The sequence below is a fragment of the Dendrobates tinctorius genome, unplaced genomic scaffold (genome assembly GCF_039654945.1).
Source record: "Dendrobates tinctorius isolate UK_male_01 unplaced genomic scaffold, ASM3965494v1 ptg000230l, whole genome shotgun sequence".
NCBI classification, from domain to species: Eukaryota; Metazoa; Chordata; class Amphibia; order Anura; family Dendrobatidae; genus Dendrobates; species Dendrobates tinctorius.
Window position 1 is genome coordinate 14178876 of NW_027361897.1, and position 27132 is coordinate 14206007.

General features: G+C 47.9%; 1 protein-coding gene across 4 annotated transcripts in view; it reads left to right on the forward strand.

Moving 5' to 3' along the window:
- Positions 1–894: 894 nt before the first annotated feature.
- The window catches only part of CPEB3 (cytoplasmic polyadenylation element binding protein 3), a 105812-nt gene continuing 79574 nt past the window's right edge, over positions 895–27132 (forward strand). The window contains exons 1-2 of one of the 4 annotated variants that reach the window (XM_073555869.1): positions 895–1028; positions 14882–15702. In XM_073555869.1, coding sequence (XP_073411970.1) covers positions 14893–15702 — 810 coding nt within the window. In that variant the 5' untranslated portion in view covers positions 895–1028; positions 14882–14892. Of the gene's footprint in view, positions 1029–14669; positions 15703–27132 lie in introns of those variants that run through there. The other 3 variants (XM_073555870.1, XM_073555868.1, XM_073555871.1) reach the window with 3 other exon arrangements.

Consider the following 27132-nt stretch of genomic DNA (forward strand, 5'->3'; position numbering starts at 1 on the left):
GGCACGACGCCGGAACGCGCCTGACGCCGAAAACCTGATGTGTGAAAGTAGCCTAAGCATCTAAAATAATAATATTAAAAAAAAAGATATAAATTTGGTATCGCTGTAATCCTGCGGACCTGGAGGACCAGGCTGCCAGGGCATTTTTTTTTACCATATGTTTATCACCATAAAAACAACACCCCCAATAAATTCAATGGCGGAATTGTGTTTTTTCTTTATATGATCTCACTTTTTTAATACAATATGTGGCCCCATTAAAATTTAAAACTTGTCCCACACAAAAAAAAAAAACAAGCTATCGTGTGGATAAAGAAAAAAAAAAGTTATGGCGTCTTGAGAAGAGAAAAAACGCCAATCTACTGCCCACGGCTTGTAAAGATGGCGGCCCGTAAATCAGTATAATGAATATTTCCCAAGCTGATGCCTGGACTACTCCATTGGTCTACGGGCACGACGGCGTTTACATTTTTTGTACGGCCTATAGGCACCGCAGACAAGTGAGGCCTAACAGTATATAATGGCCGTCTGTGGAGACAAGTGGTTGCTCCTAGCAACCAATAAAAATACAGCTTTTATTTTCCAAGCACAGTTTCAAAAAATGAAGCGAGTGATCTGATTGGTTGCAGGCTGCAGCAACTCTCATAGCTCGTGTTTAGAGATCTCATATGACGTCATGCATTGCTGACCTCACACTCAGCGCACACTGTGACGTGTACGGATTTTGGAATCCGTGTTAGTGGCGCAGTGTATCATCTGATATGATGTAGGGCAGGCTCACGGCTTTATTGACACTGCAGTTGTGGATTGGAAAGCTACAAACTCCCCCCTAAAAAAAAAGCCTAGCCTAGAAATCATGCGCCTACGCTTAGAAAAACTACATCTCCCGTGAGCCCGCGCGGCTCGCGCGTGCGCACTGACCTCCCAGTTGTCAAAGTGCTTTTGGCGATCAGGTCGCTCGCCAGCTGTAAGCAAAGCGAAAGGAGAACATCGGGAATCTGTTGTATCGATCTGATCACACACATAAGGTAATCGCAGGCGATCTCACCAACCTGTGACCGATAAGTGCGCACTAATGACTCTGGTGTTAATTACTGGGTGATGTGGTGGGGGAGCAGCTGCAGCAGGCTGGCTGTATACATAGATGGGGGCAGTCCTGGCTCTGCAGCAGGAGATGGGGGGAAACTTGTTAGTTGTGTAGAAACCTGTATAGGAGGAAATGTGGCTCAGTCTTGACCTTGAAGAGAAAGGCAGATCGATCCTGGGTGATCATTAAGCGGCTGATTACTAATTGATTAGTTATTCCGGCCACGGGGGAAACCGGAATCCTTGACAGCCCCGACCGTGAGGCTTCATAGTGTCCTCTGCGATTGTCGTAACACTGCCATCGTCTGAGAAAATACGTTATAAAGCGTTATTCACACTGTCGGATCGCGCATAGCCTCTGCGCTGGTGTAACCAGGAACTTTAGAAGGTTTTTCTATATTCTCATGGCGACATCCGTCCAATGTAGACAAACGCGTATCTTAGCGTTTTTGCCCCTTTAAAAACAGGGCGACGTGCTAGTAAAACGCATCACGATTATAATCCGCACATGCCGTATCAGGACTGCAGAAAAAAAAAATCCAATATTGATTTCTTTCCCTTTGCTATCAAACCCCTAAATAATGGATATAATGTTCAGTGTCCGGTAGCCTGCAATCTGCGATACGTCCCCGGAGCAGTGTCATTGCCGGGATCAGATGAAATATTGTCCGTTTTTAAATCCATTTTTATACAGTCATCAGTTAAAAAAGTCTTAGACCTCATTCATACATACATTTTTCACCGTTTTGTCCCCATATTTTTCATGGATAGACTACCCTTTATAATCTAGGAGACTGTTCACATGTCCAGCTTTTTTTTTCCAGATCATGCATGTAAAAAAAACACAACAAAAAAACTAAAAAAAAACAGAATTTGAGTTGCTAATGCAAGTAAACGGGTCCGTGACAAAAAAAGGATGACGCTCAGATATAGTCTGTGTCACCCGTGTGCTGTCCAGTTTTTATTTTTTAAAGGAGCACTCCACTCTTGGTATTTATTTTTATTCCCTAAACTTCTGTAAATCTTAGTATAGGGTTAGTGTGTTAATGTACTCACCGTTCCCCGTCTTGCCCGGTTTCCAGCGCCGCTCCTCTTTCGAGTCACAATGGCCCTTCTGACCAGCTGGATCACATTGGGGTTTATGTGTGAGCTGGAAGTGGTTTTTACAATGCGAGCCCATGGGGCGTCAGAATGAGGCTTCCGAGAGGACCTGTGCGGCGCTGGATGCTGGGGAGGGCGGTGGTCTGAAGCGACAAAAAAACTGATGCAACACTGATGGAAAATCCAGACAAACGGACCAAAAATGAATGTAAATCCAGCACAAGGCTCATTTAATCTCATAGGGGAAAAAAATGGATGTCGGACTAAGGTCTTAGGGTATGTTCACATGTAGCAGTTGTGCTATGGTTGTTCCAGCAGGTTTGGACAACCCTCTATATGAAGGCTCTGATCGTTGGAGGAGATGATGATTGGGCGAGTCTGATTTTCGACTGTTGAGTGCTTTGATCTCCCACAGATATGCGGCTAGCAAATATGTCAGCTGGCCGCCTTGTCGAAGAGAACACAGGAAGAGTGACGAGCGAACGTGCTCGGATAAGTTGTTATCTGAGCATGCTCAGGTGTTATCCAAGTGTCTTCCGCACTCTCGGATAATATGTTCGTGTCCCCGCGGCTGCATGTCTCTCAGCTGTTCGACAGCCAAAACTCATGCAGGGATGGTGTAACAAGCAGGCAATCCATGTATGTGTTGTGGCTGTCTTAACAGCTGTGAGACATGCAGCCGCGGAGACACGAACATGTTCTCCGATCATGCCGAAGACACTCGGATACGGATAACACCAGAGCATGATCAGATAACCCAAAATGCGTGCCACCATGTTGTACTTATGGTTCTCACTGGTACTGAAGCTCAGTCCTGTTCACTGCAGCCACGACGCCTTAAAGCCTCATTCAAATGTCTATGAAATAAGGTCCGATTGCACGGACTGACCATGGGGTCTCCAGATCCGAAAATGACCGCCTCATACACATATATTGAGGATGCTGAGTCCAGGTCGGGAGGCCCGTGGTCAGTCCACACAATTAGATGGTGTTATAGGGATGTCTGAATTCACCCTGATTGGCTGGGGTGGACATCCTATTCCACATACGTACATTTGTGTGTGTGTATATGTATATATATATATATATATGTGTGTATGTGTATATATATGTACGCCCACATGTATGCGGATATTAAATATATGAAGTTTTGGACTGCATCCCTGCTATAAAGACTATACGTAGATAATTGAACTACATAAAGATGGATCCTACCTACATTTTAAAGGAAATCTGTCAGCAAGATTTCACACTTCCAGCTACTTATTTGCGCATGTTGCTCTTTCAAAGACAAGTCGAGCAATACCTTTACACAGCCCAGTCCACTCCTCCGTAACTGAGTAATCAGTGATATGCAAATAAGCCTCTGTCACTCCAGCTCTATTCCCTTCTCAGTATCGCCTCCTCCTGCTTGACTGACAGCTCCTTTGCCTGAAGTCACGCAGCATAGAGGCCGTCAGTCAAGCAGGAGGAGGCGGTGGTGCTGAGTGGGGAATAGAGCTGGAGTGACAGAGGCTTCAGATCTACCGTAGCTCTTGAGCCTCATTTGCATATCAGTTTAAACCCTGATTTCTCAGTAACAGATGGGCAGACTGGCCATGTAAAGGTATTGGTGAGCTTGTCTTTGAAAGACCTACATGCGCATATAAATCGTTTAAGGTCGCAATAGATGGCCGTATTACTCGCTCGAGGATCGCATCACAATCCTTGGACTGTCCATCGGCTCTTGTCCTGAGCGTGTGTTTCTATGCAGCGGTCACGATCAAGTCAGGAGAGCCGACAACCAGTCCGAGGATTACAATGCAATCCTCGAACGAGTAATATGGCTGTCTGCCTGCGCTCTAAGGGTGAAATCCTGCTGACAGATTCCCTTTAAGTTTATAGTCCTTGACCCAAAAGAAGTAGACTTTGTCGTGGCTGATGGGCCCACACAAATTAGGCAATTTTAGGACTATAGTCTATATAGCAATGATGCCGTTCAAGCCTTCTGGTTTGCCTATATCTTGGCGTTCATATCGATCTTGTCTGTTTGTTTTCTGCTTCTTTCGGTTCCTACCAGTTTCTCTATTGCACCTTTGCTGGGATGACACAACCATCAACGCAAGTAAACAATTCAGACTCCAAAAACCCTCCTTTCCCTTTAAATACCTGGGAAGGTGCAGCGAATATACACGCCTGTGCATAAACATTGCGAGATGTCATGTGTCACTGTCGTGTATGTCAGATGAGGTTGATAAAGCATTCTTCAGCATATCTGCTAGGGAGATTTCAAAGGTTAAATGGATAGCAAAAGTAGAAAAAAAAATGTGTTAGAGTTCATTAGTCAGGACTTTGTCATGCTGCACTGGTGGGGCCTCAGGGTTTGCTGTGTGTTGTGCCAGCAGCTGATCCGGGAGTGCTGCATTGCTGTACTGCAGCACCGTGATCACACACGCTCATCCTCGCTGCAGACCCGCAGGACGGAGCCCCTGCTTCTAGCTGCCAGGAATAACACGCAGTCCTGCAGATTATCTGCCACGGGCGGCAGCACTTTGGGCAGATCGGGTTGCTTTCCATACACATCTTTGCCAAGGGAACGATTGAATTTGTCTCTTCATGTAAATATTCGGTGTAGATGGCATAAGGAAGAAAGGGTTTAATGTAAATGCGGCTAGAAATAAAGTAAAACGACCCGCTAATATATTTGCTATTTCAATTCCTCCCCGTTTTCAAGATCTCTGCTTCTTGTCAATGAATGGAGAACATTTGTGTCACTTCGGGTGCTTCTCACAACTTGATACAAAAAAGCAGGTTATTATTATTATTATTTATTTATATAGCACCATTGATTCCATGGTGCTGCACATGAGAAGGGGTTACTTACAGATTACAGATATCACTTACAGTAAACAAATTAACAATCACAGACTGATACAGAGGGGAGAGAGGACCCTGCCCTTTCGGGCTTACATGCTACAGGATGGTGGGGAAGGAGACAGTAGGTTGGGGGGTTGCGGCAGCTCCAGTGATGGTGAGGAGGTAGCTTCAGTAGTGGTGAGGGGGCAGTGGGGATCATTGCAGGCTGTAGGCTTTCCTGAAGAGATGGGTTTTCAGGTTCCGTCTGAAGGATCCGAGTGTGGTTGATAGCCGAACGTGTTGGGGCAAAGAATTCCAGAGGATGGAGGCTATTCGGGAGAAGTCTTGGAGGCGGTTGGGTGACGAACGAATAAGTGTGGAGGAGAGAAGGAGGTCTTGGGAGGACCAGAGATTACGTGGGGGAAGATATCAGGAGATTAGTTCAGAGATGTATGGAGGAGACAGGTTGAAGATGGCCTTGTAGGTCAGTATTAGTAATTGGAATTGGATACGCTAAGGGAATGGGAGCCAGTGAAGAGATTTGCAGATGGGAGAAGCAGAGGAGTAGCAAGGAGAGAGATGAATTAGTCAGGCAGCAGAGTTAAGAATGGACTGGAGAGATGCGAGGGTGTTAGCAGGGAGGCCACAGAAAAGGATGTTATAGTAGTCGAGGTGGGAGATGATGAGGGCATGCACAAGCATTTTAGTAGTTTGAGGGTTGAGGAAGGGACAGATTCTGGAAATATTTTTGAGCTGGAAGCGACAGGAGGTGGAGAGAGCTTGGATGTGCGGTTTGAAGGACAGGGCAGAGTCAAGGGTTACTCCGAGGCAGCGGACCTCCGGTACGGGGGAAAGCATGATGTTGTCAATTGTTATACCTGTAGATAGGTCGGGTAAGGAAGATCTGTGAGATGGAGGAGATATGATGAGTTCAGATTTGTCCACATTGAGTTTGAGGAATCTGGAGGAGAAGAAGGAGGATATGGCTGATAGACACTCTGGGATTCTGGAGAGCAGAGAGTTGACGTCTGGGCCAGAGAGGTAGATATGAGTATCATCGGCATAAAGGTGGTACTCGAATCCGTGGGACTTGGAGTTGCCCGAGGCCAAGTGTATAGATTGAGAAGAGTAGGGGTCCTAGAACAGAGCCTTGGGGGACTCCCAACAGAGAGAGGGTGGGATGAGGAGGTAGTGTGGGAGTTGGAGATGCTGAATGTGCGGTTGGAGAGGTATGAGGAGATCCAGGATAGGGCGAGGTCTTTGATGCCAAAGGAGGAGAGGATCTGTAGTAAGAGGCAGTGGTCAACTGTGTCGAAAGCCGAGGAAAGGTCTAGATGGAGGAGTATAGAGTATTGTCCGTTAGCTTTGGCTGTAAGTAGGTCGTTAGTAATTTTGGTCAGGGCTGTCTAAGTGGAATGATGGGGACGGAAACCAGAATGTAGATTGTCAAAGAACAAGTTAGATGAGACGTGTGTGGAAAGTTCAGCGTGGACGTGCAGCTCCAGGAGTTTGGAAGCGAATGGGAGCAGCGATATTGGGCGATAGCTGGACATAGCGGTTGGGTCGAGAGTTGGCTTTTTAAGGATAGGCGTGATTGTGGCATGTTTGAAAGCAGAAGGGAAGGTACCAGAAGTTAGTGATAGGTTGAAGAGGTGGGTTAGGGATGGGATAAGAGTGGTGGTGATATTGGGGAGGAGGTGGGATGGGATAGGGTCAAGAGCACAAGTGGTGAGGTGTGATTTGGAAAGAAGATGAGCAAGCTCCCCTTCTGTGATGTTGGATAAGGAGGTTATGGGGTTTGGGCATTGGTTTGGTATACAAAGGGGTTGTGGTGGTTGAACAATAAAGACTTGCTGTGTTTGGTCTATCTTGTTTTTGAAGTGTATGGCAAAGTCCTCGGCAGAGATAGTGGTAAATAAGAATATTAGAGCTGATCTGTCTTCAGATTTCACAGTACAAACTGCACACCTTATTAAATAGATCTTTTAGAGTTTATGATGCCGGTGTACTTACTTTGAAAATTCATGGTGGGCTGAATAATCCTTTTTTTTTTAAAGTTTTCCTGCCTACATATTAAAGAGAGCATTTTTATTTCATGATTTTCACAGTTAGTTGACCCGCTTCATCAGGTCTAAGAGATCTCTTTGATATAGTATGCAGTTTGTATTGGAAAATCTGGTGACAGGATCCACGTTAAACTAGCACATTATGAAGACTGCATGCATTATTCAATAGATCTCTTAGATCTGATGAGGCTGGAGTTTTTGCTTTGTTTGTGTAATGCCATTTAAAAATGTCGCCGTATGATATTGAAACACTCGTTTTAATATCATGATTATACAGGAATTCTGGCCTGGGTTTTCAAAGTAAGTACAACCGCCTCATCAAGTTTAAGGGATCTCTTTAATAATACATCCTTTTTTTATTGTGAAATAATACAGTGACAGATCTGTTATAAAGGAGTAAGGAAAGGAAATTTGTATCTGAAAGGGGTGTTAGCTTTTCCTTCAAGCTCTGGAACAGGAAAGGAAATTTGTATCTGAAAGGGGTGTTAGCTTTTGCTTCAAGCTCTGGAACAGGTTGTCTTCAGGTTCCTGTGTTGGTATGTGACCATAGCTGTGTAAGTGAAGGGGACAGACTGAATTCACATTTCAGTAGCAAAGCAAGCCCCCTTTTCTGCTGCAGGCGATCTAAGGACAGAGAAGGGGACTGAGTAAGCAATTGAAAGGTACAGTCCTCCAACCTTCTCGTTTGCCCTGGTCACCTTCAGACCAGAAGAGGACCTGCAGGGACCTGAGAACATAGCTTGTAAGTTGGAAATCAGGGCAACTTTTGGACCTGAGGATATCAGTAAGTTACATCATTTTCAAAACTTTACTAAAAATACATTTTCAGCTTGACCACCCCTAAGGCTAGTTTCACACTAGCGTATGGCAGAGCTACGGAGGGATGCAGACTTCCTCCGTGAATCTCCTCCCACTGCCGCACCTCCTCTGTTCAGCTTCGCCTATGTCGGCATGCGGCCTGCGTACCCTATCTTTAGCATTGGGTATGCATCGTTTTGACTGTGCGGCGACCTGCGCTAAACGCAACGTGTTCCATTTTGTTGCTGTTGCCGCACTGTGGTCTTCTATGTGAGCAGAATAGCCTGGACTACAATCTGAAATATTTTACTTGGGGTGGGTTTACACTATCCGATGATGGTTGTTAATCAACCGCCGGCCTGCTACACGATTTTGCCCTCCCAAAAAAACAAAAGCATTTACCTCTGTAATGGGAGAGGGTCACGATATGATAGAGCCTATGCCCACAGTAGAATTTTTGGTGGCTGCCAGCCGAACAATGTTGTCGGCTAATATCTGTCTTGGCCGTTGACCCATACACAGGAATAATTGCTCGACCAAGAAAGCCACTGTTCTAGAGAACTTGTCTCCGGGAGAACAAAGCAATTGACTGTCTGAAATCAAAGATGCCCAATCGATATTTCCCCCGACGTTCAGTTGGCTGGCGCCTCCACACACATTAGGCTGTTGGACGAATTTGTTGATATTGTCAGGTTCGGCCGACATTAGTCCAATGTGTATGGGAGGTTTAAGTAATTGTGCTTCTAATTACAAGCCATGTGTCATGTATAAGAGAGATCAAAGAGGTTGTCTTATAACAGACAGCTAGGATACGCCAAAGATGGCTAATTGATGCAGGACCCAACTGTGAGGGACCATGCCCGTCTCTAGTGGTCCTCCGATCTCCCATTTCACTAAGTGCCCGATCGCAGTGAAAGGAGAGGTGGCAATGAGTTCCGAACGTAGACAAGCTGGCATGTTCTTTCGGCCAACAGATCACCCCTCATGACTCCCCCTTATACATGAACGAACGGCTTGGCCAAGCAATCTCGTGTTCTCTCTAGGAAGAGTGGAGAAAGACGATGCCCGGTGAGGTGACTTATTTACATGAAGAACAATGGGATCAGGGGTTTCAGTTCAAGCCACCTGATCCTTTTTCCCCCGATATCCTCTTCGGTGGAGAGTCGGGAGGCCCCCATTCACAGTAGATGTTCAGACGATCCCTTCACAAATTGGTGGATTTACTGGTGTAGAGGGCCTTTGGGTCTGGGGGCCGCTTCTTGCTGACAGCTTCCAAACAGACATAGTAGATTTCCCTTCTACACTGCAGAGAGGGAAGATGATGAATGGATGTGATGAAAATGTGATGTCACAACTTTTGAACCTAGTACTAATTATAGGTGGAGGAAAAATGATTGCAGTAGATGAGAACCCATGAAGCGTGGTGACTTCACAGCCTACATCAGCCTGTGTTCACATCTGCATCAGAGCCATGGTCAGGTTTCATTGCTGATTTGGATGGAAATAACAATATGCAATGATAGTTTTCTGGCAAAACAAAGGGCAACAACCATGATTAAGGCTCTGTTGAGCTGAAACGCGTCAGTTGTTCACACCATGACCAAAGCCGCATGTCAACATGTTTTTTAAGAATTGATTTTTCAATAAATACTGGACTTTTCTTACCTGTGAACATGTTGGATTTCTGCTTCTTATGTATAAATAGTGGGGTGCAGCCTGCTCGTCAGTGTGAATAATGGGGTGCAAGTTATGGATTAGGATATATAGTGGTGTATAGATGGATGATCAGCATTAACAGTAGGGTGCAGCCTGTCAATCAGTATGAATAATGGGGTGCAGCCTGACAATCACCATGTGCAGTGGGGGGTGCAGCCTAACGATCACCATATACAGTGGGGGTGCAGCCTGACAATCACCATGTACAGTGGGGGTGCAGCCTGACAATCACCATGTACAGTGGGGGTGCAGCCTGACGATCACCATTTACAGTGGGAGTGCAGCCTGACAATCACCATGTACAGTTGGGGGTGCAGACTGGCGATCACCATGTGCAGTGGGGGTGCAGCCTGATGATCACCATGTGCAGTGGGGGTGCAACCTGACGATCACCATGTACAGTGGGGGTGCAGCCTGACAATCACCATGTACAGTGGGGGGGTGCAGTCTGACTATCAGTATAAATAGCGGGGTGCTGCCTAACGATCACCATATACAGTGGGGGTGCAGCCTGACCATCACCATGTACAGTGGGGTGCAGCCTGACGACCATCCATGTACAGTGGGGGGTGCAGCCTGACGACCATCCATGTACAGTGGGGGGTGCAGCCTGACGATCACCATGTACAGTGGGGGGTGCAGCCTGACGATCACCATGTACAGTGGGGGTGCAGACTGGCGATCACCATGTACAGTGGGGTGCCTCCTGACGATTAGTGGGGTTCAGCTTGACAATTAGTGGGGTGCAGCCTGACGATCGCCATACACAGTGGGGGTGCAGCCTGACCATCACCATGTACAATGGGGTGCAGCCTGACGATCACCATGTGCAGTGGGGGTGCAGCCTGATGATCACCATGTGCAGTGGGGGTGCAGCCTGACGATCACCATGTGCAGTGGGGGTGCAGCCTGACGATCACCCATGTACAGTGGGGTGCAGCCTGACGATCACCATGTGCAGTGGGGGTGCAGCCTGATGATCACCATGTACAGTGCCCCGTGCAGCCTGACGATCACCATTTACAGTGGGAGTGCAGCCTGACGATCACCCATGTACAGTGGGGTGCAGCCTGACGATCACCCATGTACAGTGGGGGTGCAGCCTGACGATCACCATGTGCAGTGGGGGTGCAGCCTGACGATCACCCATGTACAGTGGGGTGCAGCCTGACGATCACCATGTGCAGTGGGGTGCAGCCTGACGATCACCATGGACAGTGTGGTGCAGCCTGACGATCACCATGTACAGTGGGGTGCCTCCTGACGATTAGTGGGGTTCAGCTTGACAACCAGTGGGGTGCAGCCAGATGATCACCATGTACAGTCGGGTGCCACCTGATGATTAGTGGGGTGCAGCCTGACAATTAAAGGGGTGCAGCTTGACAACCTGTGGGGTGCAGCCTGACGATCGCCATACACAGTGGGGGTGCAGCTTGATGATCACCATGTACAGGGGGGTGCAGCCTGACTATCAATATGTACAGTGGGGTTCAGCCTGACAATTAGTGGGGTTCAGCTTGATGACCAGTGGGGTGCAGCCTGACAAAATCAGTATGTACATTGGGGTGCCTCCTGACGATCACCATGTACAGTGGGGTGCCGCTTGACGATTAGTGGGGTTCAGCTTGATGACCAGTGGGGTGCAGCCTGACAAAATCAGTATGTACACTGGGGTGCCTCCTGACGATCACCATGTACAGTGGGGTGCCGCTTGACGATTAGTGGGGTGCAGCTTGATGATCAGTGTGGTGTAGCCTGACAAAATCAGTATGTACAGTGGGGTGCCTTCTGACTATCACCATGTACAGTGGGGTGCCGCTTGACGATTAGTGGGGTTCAGCCTGACGATTAGTGGGGTGCAGCTTGACAACCAGTGGGATGCAGCCTGACGATCACCATGTACAGTGGGGTGCAGCCTGACGGTTAGTGGGGTGCAGCCTGACGATCACCATGTACAGTGGGGTGCAGCCTCTCGGTTAGTGGGGTGCAGCCCGACGATCACCATGTACAGTGGGGTTCAACTTATTAGTGGGGTGCAGCCTGACTGTCAGTGTGGTGCAGCCGGTTAGTGGGGTGCAGCCTGACGGTTAGTGGGCTGCATCCTGTTAGTGGGGTGTAGCCTGATGACCTTTTGGTGCAGCCTGTCAGTGGGGTTCAGCCTGACTGTCAGTGGGGTGCAGCCTGTCAGTGGGGTGCATCCTGACGGTTAATGGTGAGCCCCGATGGTTAGTGAGGTGCCTCCTGACGATCAGTAGGGTCCAGCTTGACGACCAGTAGGGTGCAGCCTGACAATTAGTGGGGTGCAGCCAGATGATCACCATGTACAGTGGGGTGCCGCCTGATGATTAGTGGGGTGCAGCTTGACAACCTGTGGGGTGCAGTCTGATGACCTGTGGGGTGCAGACTGAATTAGTGGGGTGCAGCCTGACGATCACCATGCACAGTGGGGTGCAGCCTGACGGTTAGTGGGGTGTAGCCTGATGACCTTTGGGGTGCAGCCTGTCAGTGGGGTGCATCCTGACGGTTAGTGGGGTGCATCCTGACGGATAGTGGGGTGCATCCTGACGGATAGTGGGGTGCAGCCTGACTGTTAGTGGGGTGCAGCCTGTTAGTGGGGTGCCTCCTGACGGTTAGTGGGGTGCAGCCTGACGGTTAGTGGGGTGCAGTGTGACGGTTAGTGGGGTGCAGTGTGACGGTTAGTGGGGTGCCTCCTGACTGTTAGTGGGGTGCAGTGTGACTGTTAGTGGGGTGCAGTCTGGTGGTTAGTGGGGTGCCTCCTGACTGTTAGTGGGGTGCAGTTCTGGTGGTTAGTGGGGTGCAGTCTGGTGGTTAGTGGGGTGCAGTGTGACGGTTAGTGGGGTTCAGTGTGACGGTTAGTGGGGTGCCTCCTGACTGTTAGTGGGGTGCAGTCTGGTGGTTAGTGGGTTGCACCTGACGGTTAGTGGGGTGCAGTGTGACTGTTAGTGGGGTGCAGTCTGGTGGTTAGTGGGGTGCCTCCTGACGGTTAGTGGGGTGCCTCCTGACGGTTAGTGGGGTGACTCCTGACGGTTAGTTAGGTGCAGTCTGGTGGTTAGTGGGGTGCAGTGTGACAGTTAGTGGGGTGCAGTGTGACGGTTAGTGGGGTGCCTCCTGACACTTTAGTGGGGTGCAGTGTGACGGTTAGTGGAGTGCCTCCTGACTGTTAGTGGGGTGCAGTCTGGTGGTTAGTGGGGTGCCTCCTGACAGTTAGTGGGGTGCAGTGTGACAGTTAGTGGGGTGCCTCCTGACTGTTAGTGGGGTGCAGTCTGGTGGTTAGTGGGGTGCCTCCTGACGGTTAGTGGGGTGCAGTGTGACTGTTAGTGGGGTGCCTCCTGACTGTTAGTGGGGTGCAGTCTGGTGGTTAGTGGGGTGCCTCCTGACGGTTAGTGGGGTGCAGTGTGACTGTTAGTGGGGTGCCTCCTGACACTTTAGTGGGGTGCAGTGTGACGGTTAGTGGGGTGCAGCCTGACGGTTAGTGGGGTGCAGCCTGACGGTTAGTGGGGTGCAGTGTGACTGTTAGTGGGGTGACTCCTGACGGTTAGTGGGGTGCAGTCTGGTGGTTAGTGGGGTGCAGTGTGACGGTTAGTGGGGTGCAGTCTGGTGGTTAGTGGGGTGCAGTGTGACGGTTAGTGGGGTGCCTCCTGTTAGTGGGGTGCAGTCTGGTGGTTAGTGGGTTGCACCTGACGGTTAGGGGGGTGCAGTGTGACTGTTAGTGGGGTGCAGTGTGATGGTTAGTGGGGTGCAGTGTGACGGTTAGTGGGGTGCAGTGTGACGGTTAGTGGGTTGCACCTGACGGTTAGTGGGGTGCCTCCTGACTGCCAGTGGGGTGCAGTGTGACGGTTAGTGTGGTGCAGTGTGACTGTTAGTGGGGTGCAGTGTGACGGTTAGTGGGGTGCAGTGTGACGGTTAGTGGGGTGCCTCCTGACTGCCAGTGGGGTGCAGTGTGACGGTTAGTGGGGTGCAGTGTGACGGTTAGTGGGGTGCCTCCTGACGGTTAGTGGGGTGCAGTGTGACGGTTAGTGGGGTGCCTCCTGTTAGTGGGGTGCAGTGTGACGGTTAGTGGGGTGCCTCCTGACTGTTAGTGGGGTGCAGTGTGACTGTTAGTGGGGTGCAGTGTGACGGTTAGTGGGGTGCAGTGTGACGGTTAGTGGGGTGCAGTGTGACGGTTAGTGGGGTGCCTCCTGTTAGTGGGGTGCAGTGTGACGGTTAGTGGGGTGCCTCCTGACTGTTAGTGGGGTGCAGTGTGACGGTTAGTGGGGTGCAGTGTGACGGTTAGTGGGGTGCAGTGTGACGGTTAGTGGGGTGCCTCCTGACTGTTAGTGGGGTGCAGTGTGACTGTTAGTGGGGTGCAGTGTGACGGTTAGTGGGGTGCAGTGTGACGGTTAGTGGGGTGCAGTGTGACGGTTAGTGGGGTGCCTCCTGTTAGTGGGGTGCAGTGTGACGGTTAGTGGGGTGCCTCCTGACTGTTAGTGGGGTGCAGTGTGACTGTTAGTGGGGTGCAGTGTGACTGTTAGTGGGGTGCAGTGTGACGGTTAGTGGGGTGCCTCCTGTTAGTGGGGTGCAGTGTGACGGTTAGTGGGGTGCCTCCTGTTAGTGGGGTGCAGTGTGACGGTTAGTGGGGTGCAGTGTGACGGTTAGTGGGGTGCCTCCTGACTGTTAGTGGGGTGCAGTGTGACGGTTAGTGGGGTGCAGTGTGACGGTTAGTGGGGTGCAGTGTGACTGTTAGTGGGGTGCAGTGTGACGGTTAGTGGGGTGCAGTGTGACGGTTAGTGGGGTGCCTCCTGTTAGTGGGGTGCAGTGTGACGGTTAGTGGGGTGCAGTGTGACGGTTAGTGGGGTGCCTCCTGACGGTTAGTGGGGTGCAGTGTGACGGTTAGTGGGGTGCAGTGTGACGGTTAGTGGGGTGCAGTGTGACGGTTAGTGGGGTGCCTCCTGACTGCCAGTGGGGTGCACGCTGCGGATGTGCCCGGTGAGCCGCTCTCCGCCGCCGGTAACCTTGCTGAAGGACGCGGCAGTGTATTGACGTATGCTAATAGCACGGGGCTGGATGGAGGAGGAGGCGCCTGCCGATAACAGGAACCAGAATCGGCGGAGTGCAGCCTCGGAGCGCAGAGTTCCGGTACTGGAGCGCAGAGACGTGGCGGAGCGGCGGTGTAATGTGGCTCCTCTGCCCCCGGGGAGGGCGCACGGCTGCGGGGCTCTGCACAGGGCTAGTGCCGCTGACCCCGTCCTAACCCTCCTCTGCTTTCTCTCTTCCCTCAGCTGTGCACGCCATGCAGGATGATTTACTGATGGACAAAAGCCAACCTCAGCAGAGGCAGCAGTCAGCCCCAGCATCCCAACAGCAAGACCCCAGCAGCTCGGAAGCCCCCTGTGCTGCAGAGCCCCCCAGCCCGGAGAACAGCGCCACCTCAGCTCTGAAGGAGAAGATGGAGTCCCCCATTCTGCCTGGTCTGAGCTTCCCCCAGCCCGGTCAGCAGGAGCCCCCCACTGTCCCTTCCCTGTCCCCATCCTTTGGAAGCACCTGGTCCACCGGAGGTTCCGGCAGTGCTGTGGATGACAGCTTTTTCCAAGGAATTCCCCCTGTCAATGGGACCATGCTATTCCAGAACTTCCCACACCACCACGTCAACCCTGTATTCGGGGGCACCTTCTCCCCTCAGCTGGGGCTATCTCATCAGCAACAACAGAGAAGATCCCCTGCGAGCCCCAATAACCACCCCCCCTATAACCAGAGAACCGCTTACAGCCACCAGGCCATCCTGACCAATAAGCCCTCCACGTCCTCCTCCTCGTCCCCTTCCAGCTGGAACAACCAGCAAAATGCTGCATGGAATAACCCCTCCAATCCCTGGGGTGGTCTACAGCCTGGCAGAGACCCCCGCAGGGCGGTGGGGGTGGGAGTAGGTGTCGGGGTTGGGGTGCCCTCACCGCTCAATCCAATTTCTCCATTGAAAAAGCCCTTCTCCAGTAATGTGATTGCACCCCCAAAATTCCCTCGTGCTTCACCTCTCGCTCCCAAATCCTGGGTGGAGGACAACGCTTTCAGGACGGACAACGGCAATAACCTCTTACCCCTGCAGGTACCTAATATCTGATTTGTCATTTTGTATGTGCACCGTCGTGTTGTGGGGAGCACCCCGAAACCTGCCGGTAGTGACGGGGTTAAACGCCCTGCTGGGCTACACCTTGGGCAATTCGGATTTGGCATGTGCCTATTGTCACTGGGTCGCCCAAGCCCAGCACCTATCAGATCTGAATCTTAGCTCCGGTAATTGGGCTGATAGTCAGGATCTGATTTCTAATGGTGGCTGCACCTTGCACCATTTTTGCAAATTTGCTTTATCTCCGCCATCCACATTCCGGGGTTTTTATGTGAATATTTTTGCCTTTGTGGTCAGAAAATGATTTTTTTTTACCTGTTTCTTGTACCATTGTAGCCCCAGTTAGCAGACCCATTTATAGGAGTGCAGTATAATAAGTTTTATTAATTTTTTTTTTCCAGGTATCCATACAGGATGTAAATTGTGCGGAAAAATCGCTTTTATTTTTTTACTTTACCATTGATCATTTTGCTATATAATCTCTCCTATGCAGTGAAATATGGAGCAAAAATCCACAGCGTAAATTGGCAGGTAGCAGATTTAATTTCTGCACGTTTCCTCTGCAGAACGTGGATGAGATTTTATCTTCTTGGCTTTTCCGCCAATGTAAAATACGGCAGATTTTCCACCATGGAAATCTGGCCCCGTAATCTGGTCTGGCTCCTGTGTCCACGCAAGGTCAGATGTGCTGCGGATTAAAATCCAACGCAGAAAAATCTGCACCAAACACTGCGGATTTCACTGCGGAAGCGTCGTGGCTTATCGGCAGATTTTTATAAACCCACTGTGAAAAGCCACATGAAAAATTGCTTTGACTGAGGGTATGTGCACACAGAGTTGCTTCACGGGGACCTTGCTGGCTGAAAAATCTATGCACCCCCGCCCCCCTCTCCGCCAAATAAGAAAAAATCACAAATCCAATTATTTTATTTTTTTTACATCAGTTGATTCAAAACTCAAAGTAAGCCTCCTGTTGATTTCAATGGGAAAATGCACCTGCTGTGCACATGATACTCTTCTTTTCTATGTGAAAAAAGAAGCAACTAGTAAATGATAGCAGCGCTTCTACTTGGGGGAGAAAGATCAATTGAAGCAGAAAAAAAAAAAACAAGAATAAAAATACAGACGCCATAATCTTGCTTTATATGTGGTTTTTGGACAGATGTTATAGTGGATCCTCATCAGAATCCATATGGCACAGGAATGGCAGCAGTTTTTCACGTAGATTTTGAAGTTTAAAAGTAGGAATGACGCTGCGAATATAAAACACTTGGGCTATGTTCACACGATGCATTTTTTACTGCTTTTATATGCAAATTTTAGGCTTGTTTCACACTAGGGTTTCACTGACCTGCATCGGTCTGCGCACAGCCGCCGCTAAGCTCCGCCCTGGCCACGCCTCCTGGACGCTCCGCCTATGGGCGCATGACGCTGCATGTGACCTGCGTACCCTATCTTTAGCATTGTGTATGCATGCCATGCGCAGGTATGCGTTTGCCGGCGCATGCGTCCTTTTGATGGTGCACCGACCTGCTGTGCCAAACGCACCGTGTTGCATTTTGGTGTGCTCGGCGCACCGTCAAAAGGACGCATGAGCCAGCAAACGCATGCCTGCGTACCCAACGCTAAAGATAGGGTGCACAGGTCACAAGCAGCGTCATGCGTCCATAGGCGGAGTGGCCGGGAGGAGGCGGGGGCGGAGCTTGGAGGCGGCTGTGCGCAGACCGATGCAGGTCAGTGAAACGCTAGTGTGAAACAAGCCTAAGCTGTGTTTTACAGCACCAGCAAAATCTATCACATTTCAGAAATCTCATGCACACATTGTGTTTTTTTTTTTTTTTCTCACTGATGTGTGGAAAACAGGTGCGTTTTTGCAGCTTTTTTTTTTCCCCCGCCCATATAAAGCAGTGAGTTAGTGCTAAAAACGCAGTTATCAGGTTTTTTTTTTTTTCTGCCTTTTTGGTGTAAAAATCTTAATTTACATCATGATTTTTTTTTTCTTGGGGGGGGGGGGGGGCACTAATATCAGTGTGCACAAGAGACAATAAAAACGCAGCAAAATCTGTTTGTTTGTTTTTTTGTTTGTTTTTTTTTTGTTTTTTTTTTTTTGTTCGTCTGCGGCTTCGTTTCCGCCAAGAGAGCAGAAAGAACCTGCAACGTGTGAACATAGCCTCCTGCTATAATATGCAGAGCATTTTCCATCCGGGGTGTATGTAACCTGTGTGAACGTCCCCTAGGGTATATAGATGGAATGTATTTGTTGGATATTTTCCGCGCGGAATTAATTGCATGCGGAAAATCGGCCACAGAGTCCATTTCCACCAAACCTCGACCTGCTACGTTGTGACCTCAGCCGGATATATCTCGGGTAGCTCAGAACCTGTTGTGCCGGCGTCATTCTTGCAGTCCCATGTCATTAGCGCTGCTTGCAGCACATTAACCGGTTTAATGACAGTCATAACATTGCGTACGGCGGTGACTCACTGTCACATAAGGATGTCCTGTTTTTTTTTTTTTTTTTTCCATTTAACAAACATCTCGGAGAAGTATGGAGAAATCTGACTGCTGCGGCTTCCATCCATACAGATCTAATCCGCAGTGTTACTTTCTTACAGAGCTGTAGGTGGACATTGTTTCCCTTCTGACACCAGACCTTGATACATTATGTAGAGGGATTGTGTGTGCAGCCTTGTAACAGCTGTTGGATGGAGGCAGTGCTGAAATGCCATTCATTACGGCACGGTCGTCTTGACATTTCCGCTAATCTGCTCAGTTGACATACGTGGCCTTGTTTTTCCTCCAGAATAGTTTACCTGCCTGCCGATAGGTAAGGCCGCTTTCACACTTCAAGCTTTCGGCATGGTGCGGCCAAAAACCGGACTACCGGATCCGGCGCCTGTTACGACCAGATCCGGCTTTTTCCCCGTGCTGTTTCATTGCTGCCGCATTGCGCCGGATGGCAATGCGGCGCGTCCGTTTTTTTCCGGATCCGGAGAAAATAGCCGGTCCGGCGTCTGGAAAAAACGTTGCATGCGACGTTTTTTCCCAATGACGGACCGGTTTTTTGCACTGCGCATGCCCGGAAACCTTCTCTGCGCATGCCCGGAAACCTTCTCTGCCAGGAATATATCCGGCAGAAAGAAGGATCCAGTGTCTGCGTTTGCGGCCGGATCCGGCAGTCCGGTTTTTTTGCCGCCCCATGCCGGATACCGAAATCCTGAAGTGTGAAAGCGGCCTAAGACCAGGCTCCGTCTTTTATCCTGTGCCTTCTAGAATCCATCTCTAGAGCTTTCGTTGCACAAAACGGCGTCTGCAGGTGTTTTTTTTTTTTTTTTTTTATTCACCGTGTTTATTACGTCTACGTTTGCACTATGAGTATTTGCTGCTTTTTATCTATTGTTTGTTCTTATTTTTTCTCTTCTGTGTATTTTCATGGCCCAAAAAACCCCCTCATTTCCATCAAAGTGGATGACCCCTATGTAAATCTGGTGCCTTTTTGTTAGAAATTGACCTGCGGTACTTTTTTTTTTTTTTTTTTTTTTCAGCAACGTGTCAATCTCTCTTGCTATAAATGTTTTTCTTTGCAGATTTTCCCCGTGGATTTGACTGAGATGATGAAAATCCGCAAGGGGAAAAAACATTTTTTTTTGTTTTTTTTCTTGTGCTTTGCCGCTGCGGAAATGCACTAAAAACGCATGTAATCTGCATTGTCTGGGTCAATGACGGAAGTATCATATACAAAGCCTCTTCTTATTTAACACATAATGTAAAAATTGGCAGATAAAAACACACAATCCTTCCCCCTGCTGCCAATAAAATCCCTAAAACACCCAACATGATTTAGCTAATTGGTACGGAAATGTTGTAGAAAATCTGCAGCGTCAGAATGCACCAAATACTCATTGTGGGAACTGAACCTTAGGGCCGGTCCACATGAGCTTAAAAAAAATCGTTCCGTGTTTGATCCAGAAAACTCAGGCGTTCTGTTGAATAATATTGGTCCGAGTGCCATCCATTTTTAAGTAAGTCGACAGCACACGTGACCGCTGCAGCCAATCGCTGAGATCCAGCCGCTCTGCCAGCGTAGACATCACGAGATACTGAGCCCAGTGATTGACTGCAGCGGTCATGTGTGTGTTTGACTCGGCTTGCTCAACCTGTAAACGGTTACAGGAGCTGCGGCAGAGATGAAGTGTAGGACCCGAGGAGGGTGAGTAACCACTGGTTTTATTATTTTTAACTCTGGAGCATCAATGGCGAAATCTGAGGTCAACACGGTCGCTAAATGAGGAGCCCGTGACCAGTCTCCAGCTGTCTTCCAATAGGAGGAGGTTGATGGACAGGTGTGGTCACATTCTTCTCCATCAGTGACCACATTGTGGACAGCACAGCATTTGTCAAAATACCAAAGTGGAGAACCCCTTTAAGCATCCGCACTTCATTCATCAACAGGGCCCGTACTGCAGCGAGGGAGGACTGGGGCACCGCTATTAATAAATCGGACTGCAAAAATCTACCAATTTGGATACCGTTGTTTCCTTCTCGCGAGCTCATGATGATTGGATTGCAAACTTGTCTTGTGTTCTGTACAGTTTTTTTTTTTTTTTTTTTTTTCCCCCACCATAAAGAAAAAAAAAATATATTTTTTGTTCCATTTGCAGAAAAAAAATGTTCATTTGATGACCAAAGATCTATATGAGTGACCGCTGCTTGACGCGGATCTCCTCTCCTGGCTCTATGGCAACAATATGTGACTTTAAATCCACATAAGAATACAATCCCAGCAAAGTGGTTTCGAATTCCCCCCCCCCCATCTCATCCATACTTTGCTCTTCTTTTTTTTTTTTTTTTTTGACGCTGTGAATGTATCTGTTTTGTGGATTTTTCAGTCCGCAGCATCTCGGTGTTGCCTTTTGAAAATAATATGGATTTTCTCCATAGACAAAAATAAATGGCTATGCTCTGCAATAAATCCGCAACACAGTTGGATTTTCTGCGTGTCCGCTGTGGATCCGGAGCAGAGTTTGCAAGTGAATGTGAAATGCTGGCATAGGAGGCCGGGATGTACCGAGACCAGAGAAATCTGCAGTGAGATCCGTACGATTTTGCCGCTGCTGACTTACTTTTGGAAAGTGTCCGCAAAAAATCCGCAATGTACTTTCCATTTGTTTCCATATGGCAGATATCTTGTGGCCTTTCCATCTGACCGCAGCCAGGAAAAAAGTAAAGGGGGCCGCCGGTCGGGTGTGCTCCCCTGCTGTCCCATCCCTAGCAGAGTACAGTTCTTGATGATCGTGGGATCCCACCGCTGGGACATCGCCTATCCAGTGAGGTCTAACGATGATGAACTGCTGTTAGGTCGGGCTCACACAGCACTATATCAATATTTAGGATCCAGTTTTGATTTTTGGCTAAAGACTTTCATGTGGTTACTGCTCCTCGACAGAGCTTTGTAAATCCTCCAAGTGGTGAATATCTTAGGCGCCAGCAGGTGCTTGGCCTTTAAAATGAAAAAAATAAAATAAAATTGTTCTTTGGTGTCAGATTGCAAACTAAGATAGAAAACCACAATCCTTCCAGAAGCGGTGAATCATTTCACTAATCCACGTGCAGCATTTTATTATATGGAGGCTTTTTAGGATATCCATTTTTTAATATTTTTTTTTTTTTTTTTTATTAGTTGTGTACAGTGCTGTGCAACCATAGCTTCAGCTAAGTCAGGCGTTTATCAAATCCTGCAGAAGCAAGTCTCACTGCTCTAACAGTAAAGAATCCTTGTCTATAATGATGCCTCAATCTTCTTTTTTTTTTTTTTTTTTTTTTTTATCAAGCTCGGTCAAGTTTCGTGCATCAATCACTGGCATATAATGGAGACCGTCTATTGTAATTTTATGCAGTCATGTGTTTTGTAATGTGGGAATTGTATGATTGCAGGTTAATTGGTGTGGAGAGGGATTTCTAGATAATCGGGGCACTGTGTGTCCTATTATTTCTCAATGAATATTTCCCCTTACAGCAATGTATTTACTTCTTGTAAGTTAGGAAGGGTTCTCTTCTTTCTTTATGGAGATTTTACATCAGCGGCCATCATACAGCATGGTAGCCTGGTCTGTGATACATTGATGATGGCTTTAGTTTCCTACACATTGAAGGGAGAGGGATTATCCACCTTTCTCCTCCATCAGATTTGATGCTTTCTGGATGGTTGTAGAGGCAGCCATCTGGCACTCAGCTTGTTTTGCCTTATAGGACATCTCATTAGTTAGACATGACCAGCTAGGTCTTGGATGTTGTCCTCTGTAGATGTCCCACCTATGTACGGCAGTGACAGATCGGGCAGACCAGCTAGGTATTGGATGGGTCCTCTGTAGATGTTTCAGCCATGTACGGCAGTGTCAGATTGGGCATACCAGCTATGTCTTGGATGGTGGCCTCTGTAGATGTCCCACCTATGTACGGCAGTGACAGATGGGGCAGACCAGCTAGGTCTTGGATGTTGTCCTCTGTAGATGTCCCACCTATGTACGGCAGTGACAGATCGGGCAGACCAGCTAGGTCTTGGATGGGTCCTCTGTAGATGTCTCAGCCATGTACGGCAGTGTCAGATTGGGCATACCAGCTATGTCTTGGATGGTGGCCTCTGTATATGTCCCACCTATGTACAGCAGTGACAGATGGGGCAGACCAGCTAGGTCTTGGATGTTGTCCTCTGTAGATGTCCCACCTATGTACAGCAGTGACAGATCGGGCAGACCAGCTGGGTCTTGGATGGGTCCTCTGTAGATGTCTCAGCCATGTACGGCAGTGACAGATCGGGCAGACCAGCTAGGTCTTGGGTGGTGGCCTCTGTAGATGTCTCACCTATGTATGGCAGTGACAGATCGGGCAGACCAGCTAGGTCTTGGATGGGTCCTCTGTAGATGTCTCAGCCATGTACGGCAGTGTCAGATTGGGCATACCAGCTATGTCTTGGATGGTGGCCTCTGTATATGTCCCACCTATGTACGGCAGTGACAGATGGGGCAGACCAGCTAGGTCTTGGATGTTGTCCTCTGTAGATGTCCCACCTATGTACGGCAGTGACAGATCGGGCAGACCAGCTAGGTCTTGGATGGGTCCTCTGTAGATGTCTCAGCCATGTACGGCAGTGACAGATCGGGCAGACCAGCTAGGTCTTGGGTGGTGGTGGCCCCTGTAGATGTCCCACTTATGTACGGCAGTGACAGATTGGGCAGACCAGCTAGCTCTTGGGTGGTGGCCTCTGTAGATGTCTCACCTATGTACGGCATGGTCAGATGGGGCAGAAGAAAAACACTTCAGATAACTTTCTTACCAATGCATCTGTCTGTTGTGTGAACTATGTCATAAGTGAAGCTCTTTAGCATTACGTAACTAAGTGATCCCAGCCATCTATGTAACTCCGTCGTCTGCGCACTTACTTGTAGGGCTCGGTTACACCGTCATACTCTGTCCCCGTGACCCCGAGTGTCTCTATTTTCCATTTACGACCAGAGAACACGTGATGGAGTCTGAACTGTGACTAAACCTTCTGCCATCATAGAGCGCAGAATTGGCACAACTTGCTGAGTCTTTATTTTTCTGAGCTTCATTCTCCATGGCCCAAGAGGTGGGACCTGTGTCCAGACATTAGCAAAAACTGTTCACTCTTGACCCAGTGAGAGGTTCTCTTTGTATAATAAAATTGTCTGACAACAGTTGCCAGTAGGGGACGCTTACTGTGTACAGAGTTATTCTTGCGTTCGGTGTATATCACTATGCAGTAAGCCGGCGCTGGCACACGGTGTTGCTTATTTTTCACTAAAGAAATGTTTAGTACTTTAGACCTAGTCGGTGCCTATGGGTGTCATGGCTGTCATCACACAACACCTACGACGGGCACACATCACAGCTATCAATTATTACGACAGGAGGGAAGAGGTGCAGAATTCTGGGTCACGCTAGTGTAGTCCTACCCTACCAGATATGTGCACCACCCCGCCCATGAGTAACCTATTCATAAAGAGGAATGCCCGGGATGCCAGAAACATTATTTCCTTGGGAGGAGTGCACTTTAAGTCATAACAGATTAGTGTATAATTAATTTGTATATAATTTCTTTCTAATTTTTTTGACCTAATCGGGGCAGGGAAGTGATTCTTCACACACGCAAAATTTAACAGTCCGCATTTCATCCGTGTTGGGGCCATGTGCCATTCCTTACCATCCGCGCTTCATTGGTGGTGTTGATGTATGGAGGGAAAAAAAAAAATGTAAAGTTTCTTAGATCAATCACAGACTGCACACAGATTGTACAACGATGCTGTCCGCGTGCCGTACGTTATTTTCTCCGACCCATTGACTTTTATGGGTAATTTTGATCCGTGATTCTAATTAAAAAGACATGTCTCCCTGTTTTTTCTGTTTTGCGTCGGGTACCTGTTCTGTGTGAAAATCACAGAGCTTATGAGTTTTATGGACGTCTGAAATAGGCCCCTTTCCGCTCCACTGGCTCGCCTATGAAAGGAGGAGTCCCTTTTATTCTCCATTAAATGACAGGAAATCTACACCATGTTCTCTTAAAATTATGTGATTGTTTTGGTTTTTGCATAAAGAAACTGTGACTGCTACTAATTGAACTTTTTATTGCTCCTCGGAGGCAACAGACTTCTTGGTTAGCCATTGAGGCATTGGTCTTGGTGGTGACAGTAAAGGCACAGGTGATTTCAATATACAAATCTAAGGGTAGGACAACATGACTACATCTGTCGGCGGCGTTTTGCTTGGGGCACAAGGGGATGATTAGTCCAACCTGCAACATGGCGGCAATTTCAACCAATAACTATTTGCTTCTCTTGTTTGCACCCTGATCAGCACGCTCTTGCGCCTTCTCCCCGCTCAGCTGCTTGGCAGGTTCTGCTCTGCTTTCAACTTCATCTGTTCTCCCACTTCACTCTTCTCCGTTAGGACCTGCCACTCTTGCCTCCTCTTTCCCTATATTTATAATGGATGGTTCTTTACCGCCTATGGAGTTCTACGGCACCATATGCAAGTCAATGGCGTATTAAAAAAAAAAAAAAAAAAAAAGACGTTCTGGCTAGTCATTACAGTGCTCATACCCACTTTAACGTTTGCCCCTGGCGCTCCTTACAAAGCCATCAAGCAATGACCGCCAACGTGTTGCTTGCCAGCTGTTGTAAAAGTTACAACACCCTGTAGGAGTTTGACATGGAGAAAGATTCGCGTTGGCGTTCAGTCCGATCCTCCATGGCAGCCGTACCAGGGAAGTCTTCTACTTCTGTACCTGGATTTTCTCTTGCGCTTACTAGGCCACACGACATCTTGACGCACATCATGATGTCACCGCGCCAGGATGACAGGCAAACAATCAACGGCTGCCACGGAGGACCGGACTAGGCGATGGACCTGGGCAACTCTCGATCGACTGTAGCTAGTAGTTGTAGTGTTCCAACAGCTGGAGATCCAGAGAATGGAAACCACTGACCCCTATCAGATTATAATGCTTTGCGTTACTGTGAAAATGCAGATGTTGAAAATATTAATCGTGCCCATAAAAAAAAAAAAAAAAAAAGCATCATGTTTGAGGGATCAGGTGCACGTTTGCCCCGCAGCCTGAGTATCAGATTTATGCTGCACATGTCGTTTTTTTTCATTCCTGCAGCTTGTCATTTTTGTACTTTAACACTACAATCCAAGATGTTTAGTCTAGCTGACTATCTCGGCAAGCTAGCAAGTAGGTCAGAAACGCACTACTTTGAATATTTAATGCACCGCCATGTTCCTGCAAATCTTGGCACTAGACGTATAAATAAATGAGGTTAGAAGATATTTTTTCTGGCAAGCAAAGCCTAAATTTGTAGAAGGCGTCAGGAGCTAAGAATGGAAAATAAATCGCATTTGATGTAGATGATGCTGATTTTTTTTTTTTTTTTTTAAATTTTTTTATGACTGCATTTTTAGTGATTTATTCCGATTGGGAATATAATAAAAACGTATCCAGTGGCTAATTCTGTAGTCAGGGTTTAGAATTTTCTTTTTTTAATTTTATCATACAAATGTGGTAGAATGCAATGAGATAATCAAGGACTGAATGCTGCAATAGTGGAATCCCATCATCCAGCTAGACTTCTACATATGTCCAGTGTCACACCCCCCAGTACCATAATTTGTTTTTCGGGTGCTTTCACCAAGCCTTTTTCTTACATGTGCCCAGCATATTTGTGCATTAGAAAGGCAGGCCTTTGATGCATCGTTTCACCTGGTGTGTCACTACAGGGGAATTGAACACTTGGCGCTAAACTAAAGGATGGCTGCTGTTGTTTGACCAACTCGGCTGACTGTCGCATTCACTGGAGCACTCAATTCGGCAGAGCGCTCCTGTGTTCTATGTGACCATGACCGGTGACTTATCTTAGGGAGAGAAATATGATCGGCGATTCAAAATCGGACATACCCGATCAACATCTGCCCTAACCATCAGTCGACCGGCAGCCCCATACACAAACCCGTCATTATCGCCAGGTTCAGCCAACATTAGCCTGATGTGTATATAGGGCCTTAACCCATAGATTACAGCTGACTGGTAGGATCCCAACAGCCAAACTCTTGAGTCCAGCTTATTATTAAGAGATATTTCTACCTGAAGGGGACTATAGACAACCCCTTTAACTTCCTTATATTGCATATGGTTCTTTTACAGAGTGAGTGGCAATACATTTCAAACAGCTAAACCTTTATCTGGCCTACATTGATTCCTGCTCATTCTCCCCATACACATGCACCATCAGCTTTGCTCATGTTCCGGGCTAGAACCGTCGAGTCACCTCTGTCACCTGCTCATCTCCCCTGAGAGCAAAGAGATCTGCCATGCTATAATTCACCGTGAATGGCCCTGCCAACATCTGCTGCAAGTGGAGAGTTGGAGAACCCTCTTTAAATGGTTGATGTGTTTGGCCAACATTCTCCTGATGTGTTTGGGCAACTTTAATGGGTTTTTCCCATAGCCAACATCTACTTGTCTACATTTTTCAGTCTGTAACCTAATCATTTTATTTTACTGCAATTTCCTCTCCTGTCAGGTTACTAATCTATAATTTACGCCTCTACCAGTCGGCTTAGTTACTTGCAGCACTTTCTCTATACTAAACCTGGGCTACACTGTGGCTTCTGGAAAACATTGAATGCAACTTAAATGGTGTCCACTGATCAGTAATAATGTTGAGGTTCACAATGCAGATCCAGTTGTTGCTTACATTTTGTGTATGGAAATCAATTTTCCATGTTTTCAGTTACCGGATGTGACCGCTCTGCTCTATCGTTGTCATTACTTCCATGATACAAATGGTAATCCACCAACGTACGTCTCCATCTTAAGCTCTGGCGAGATGTACA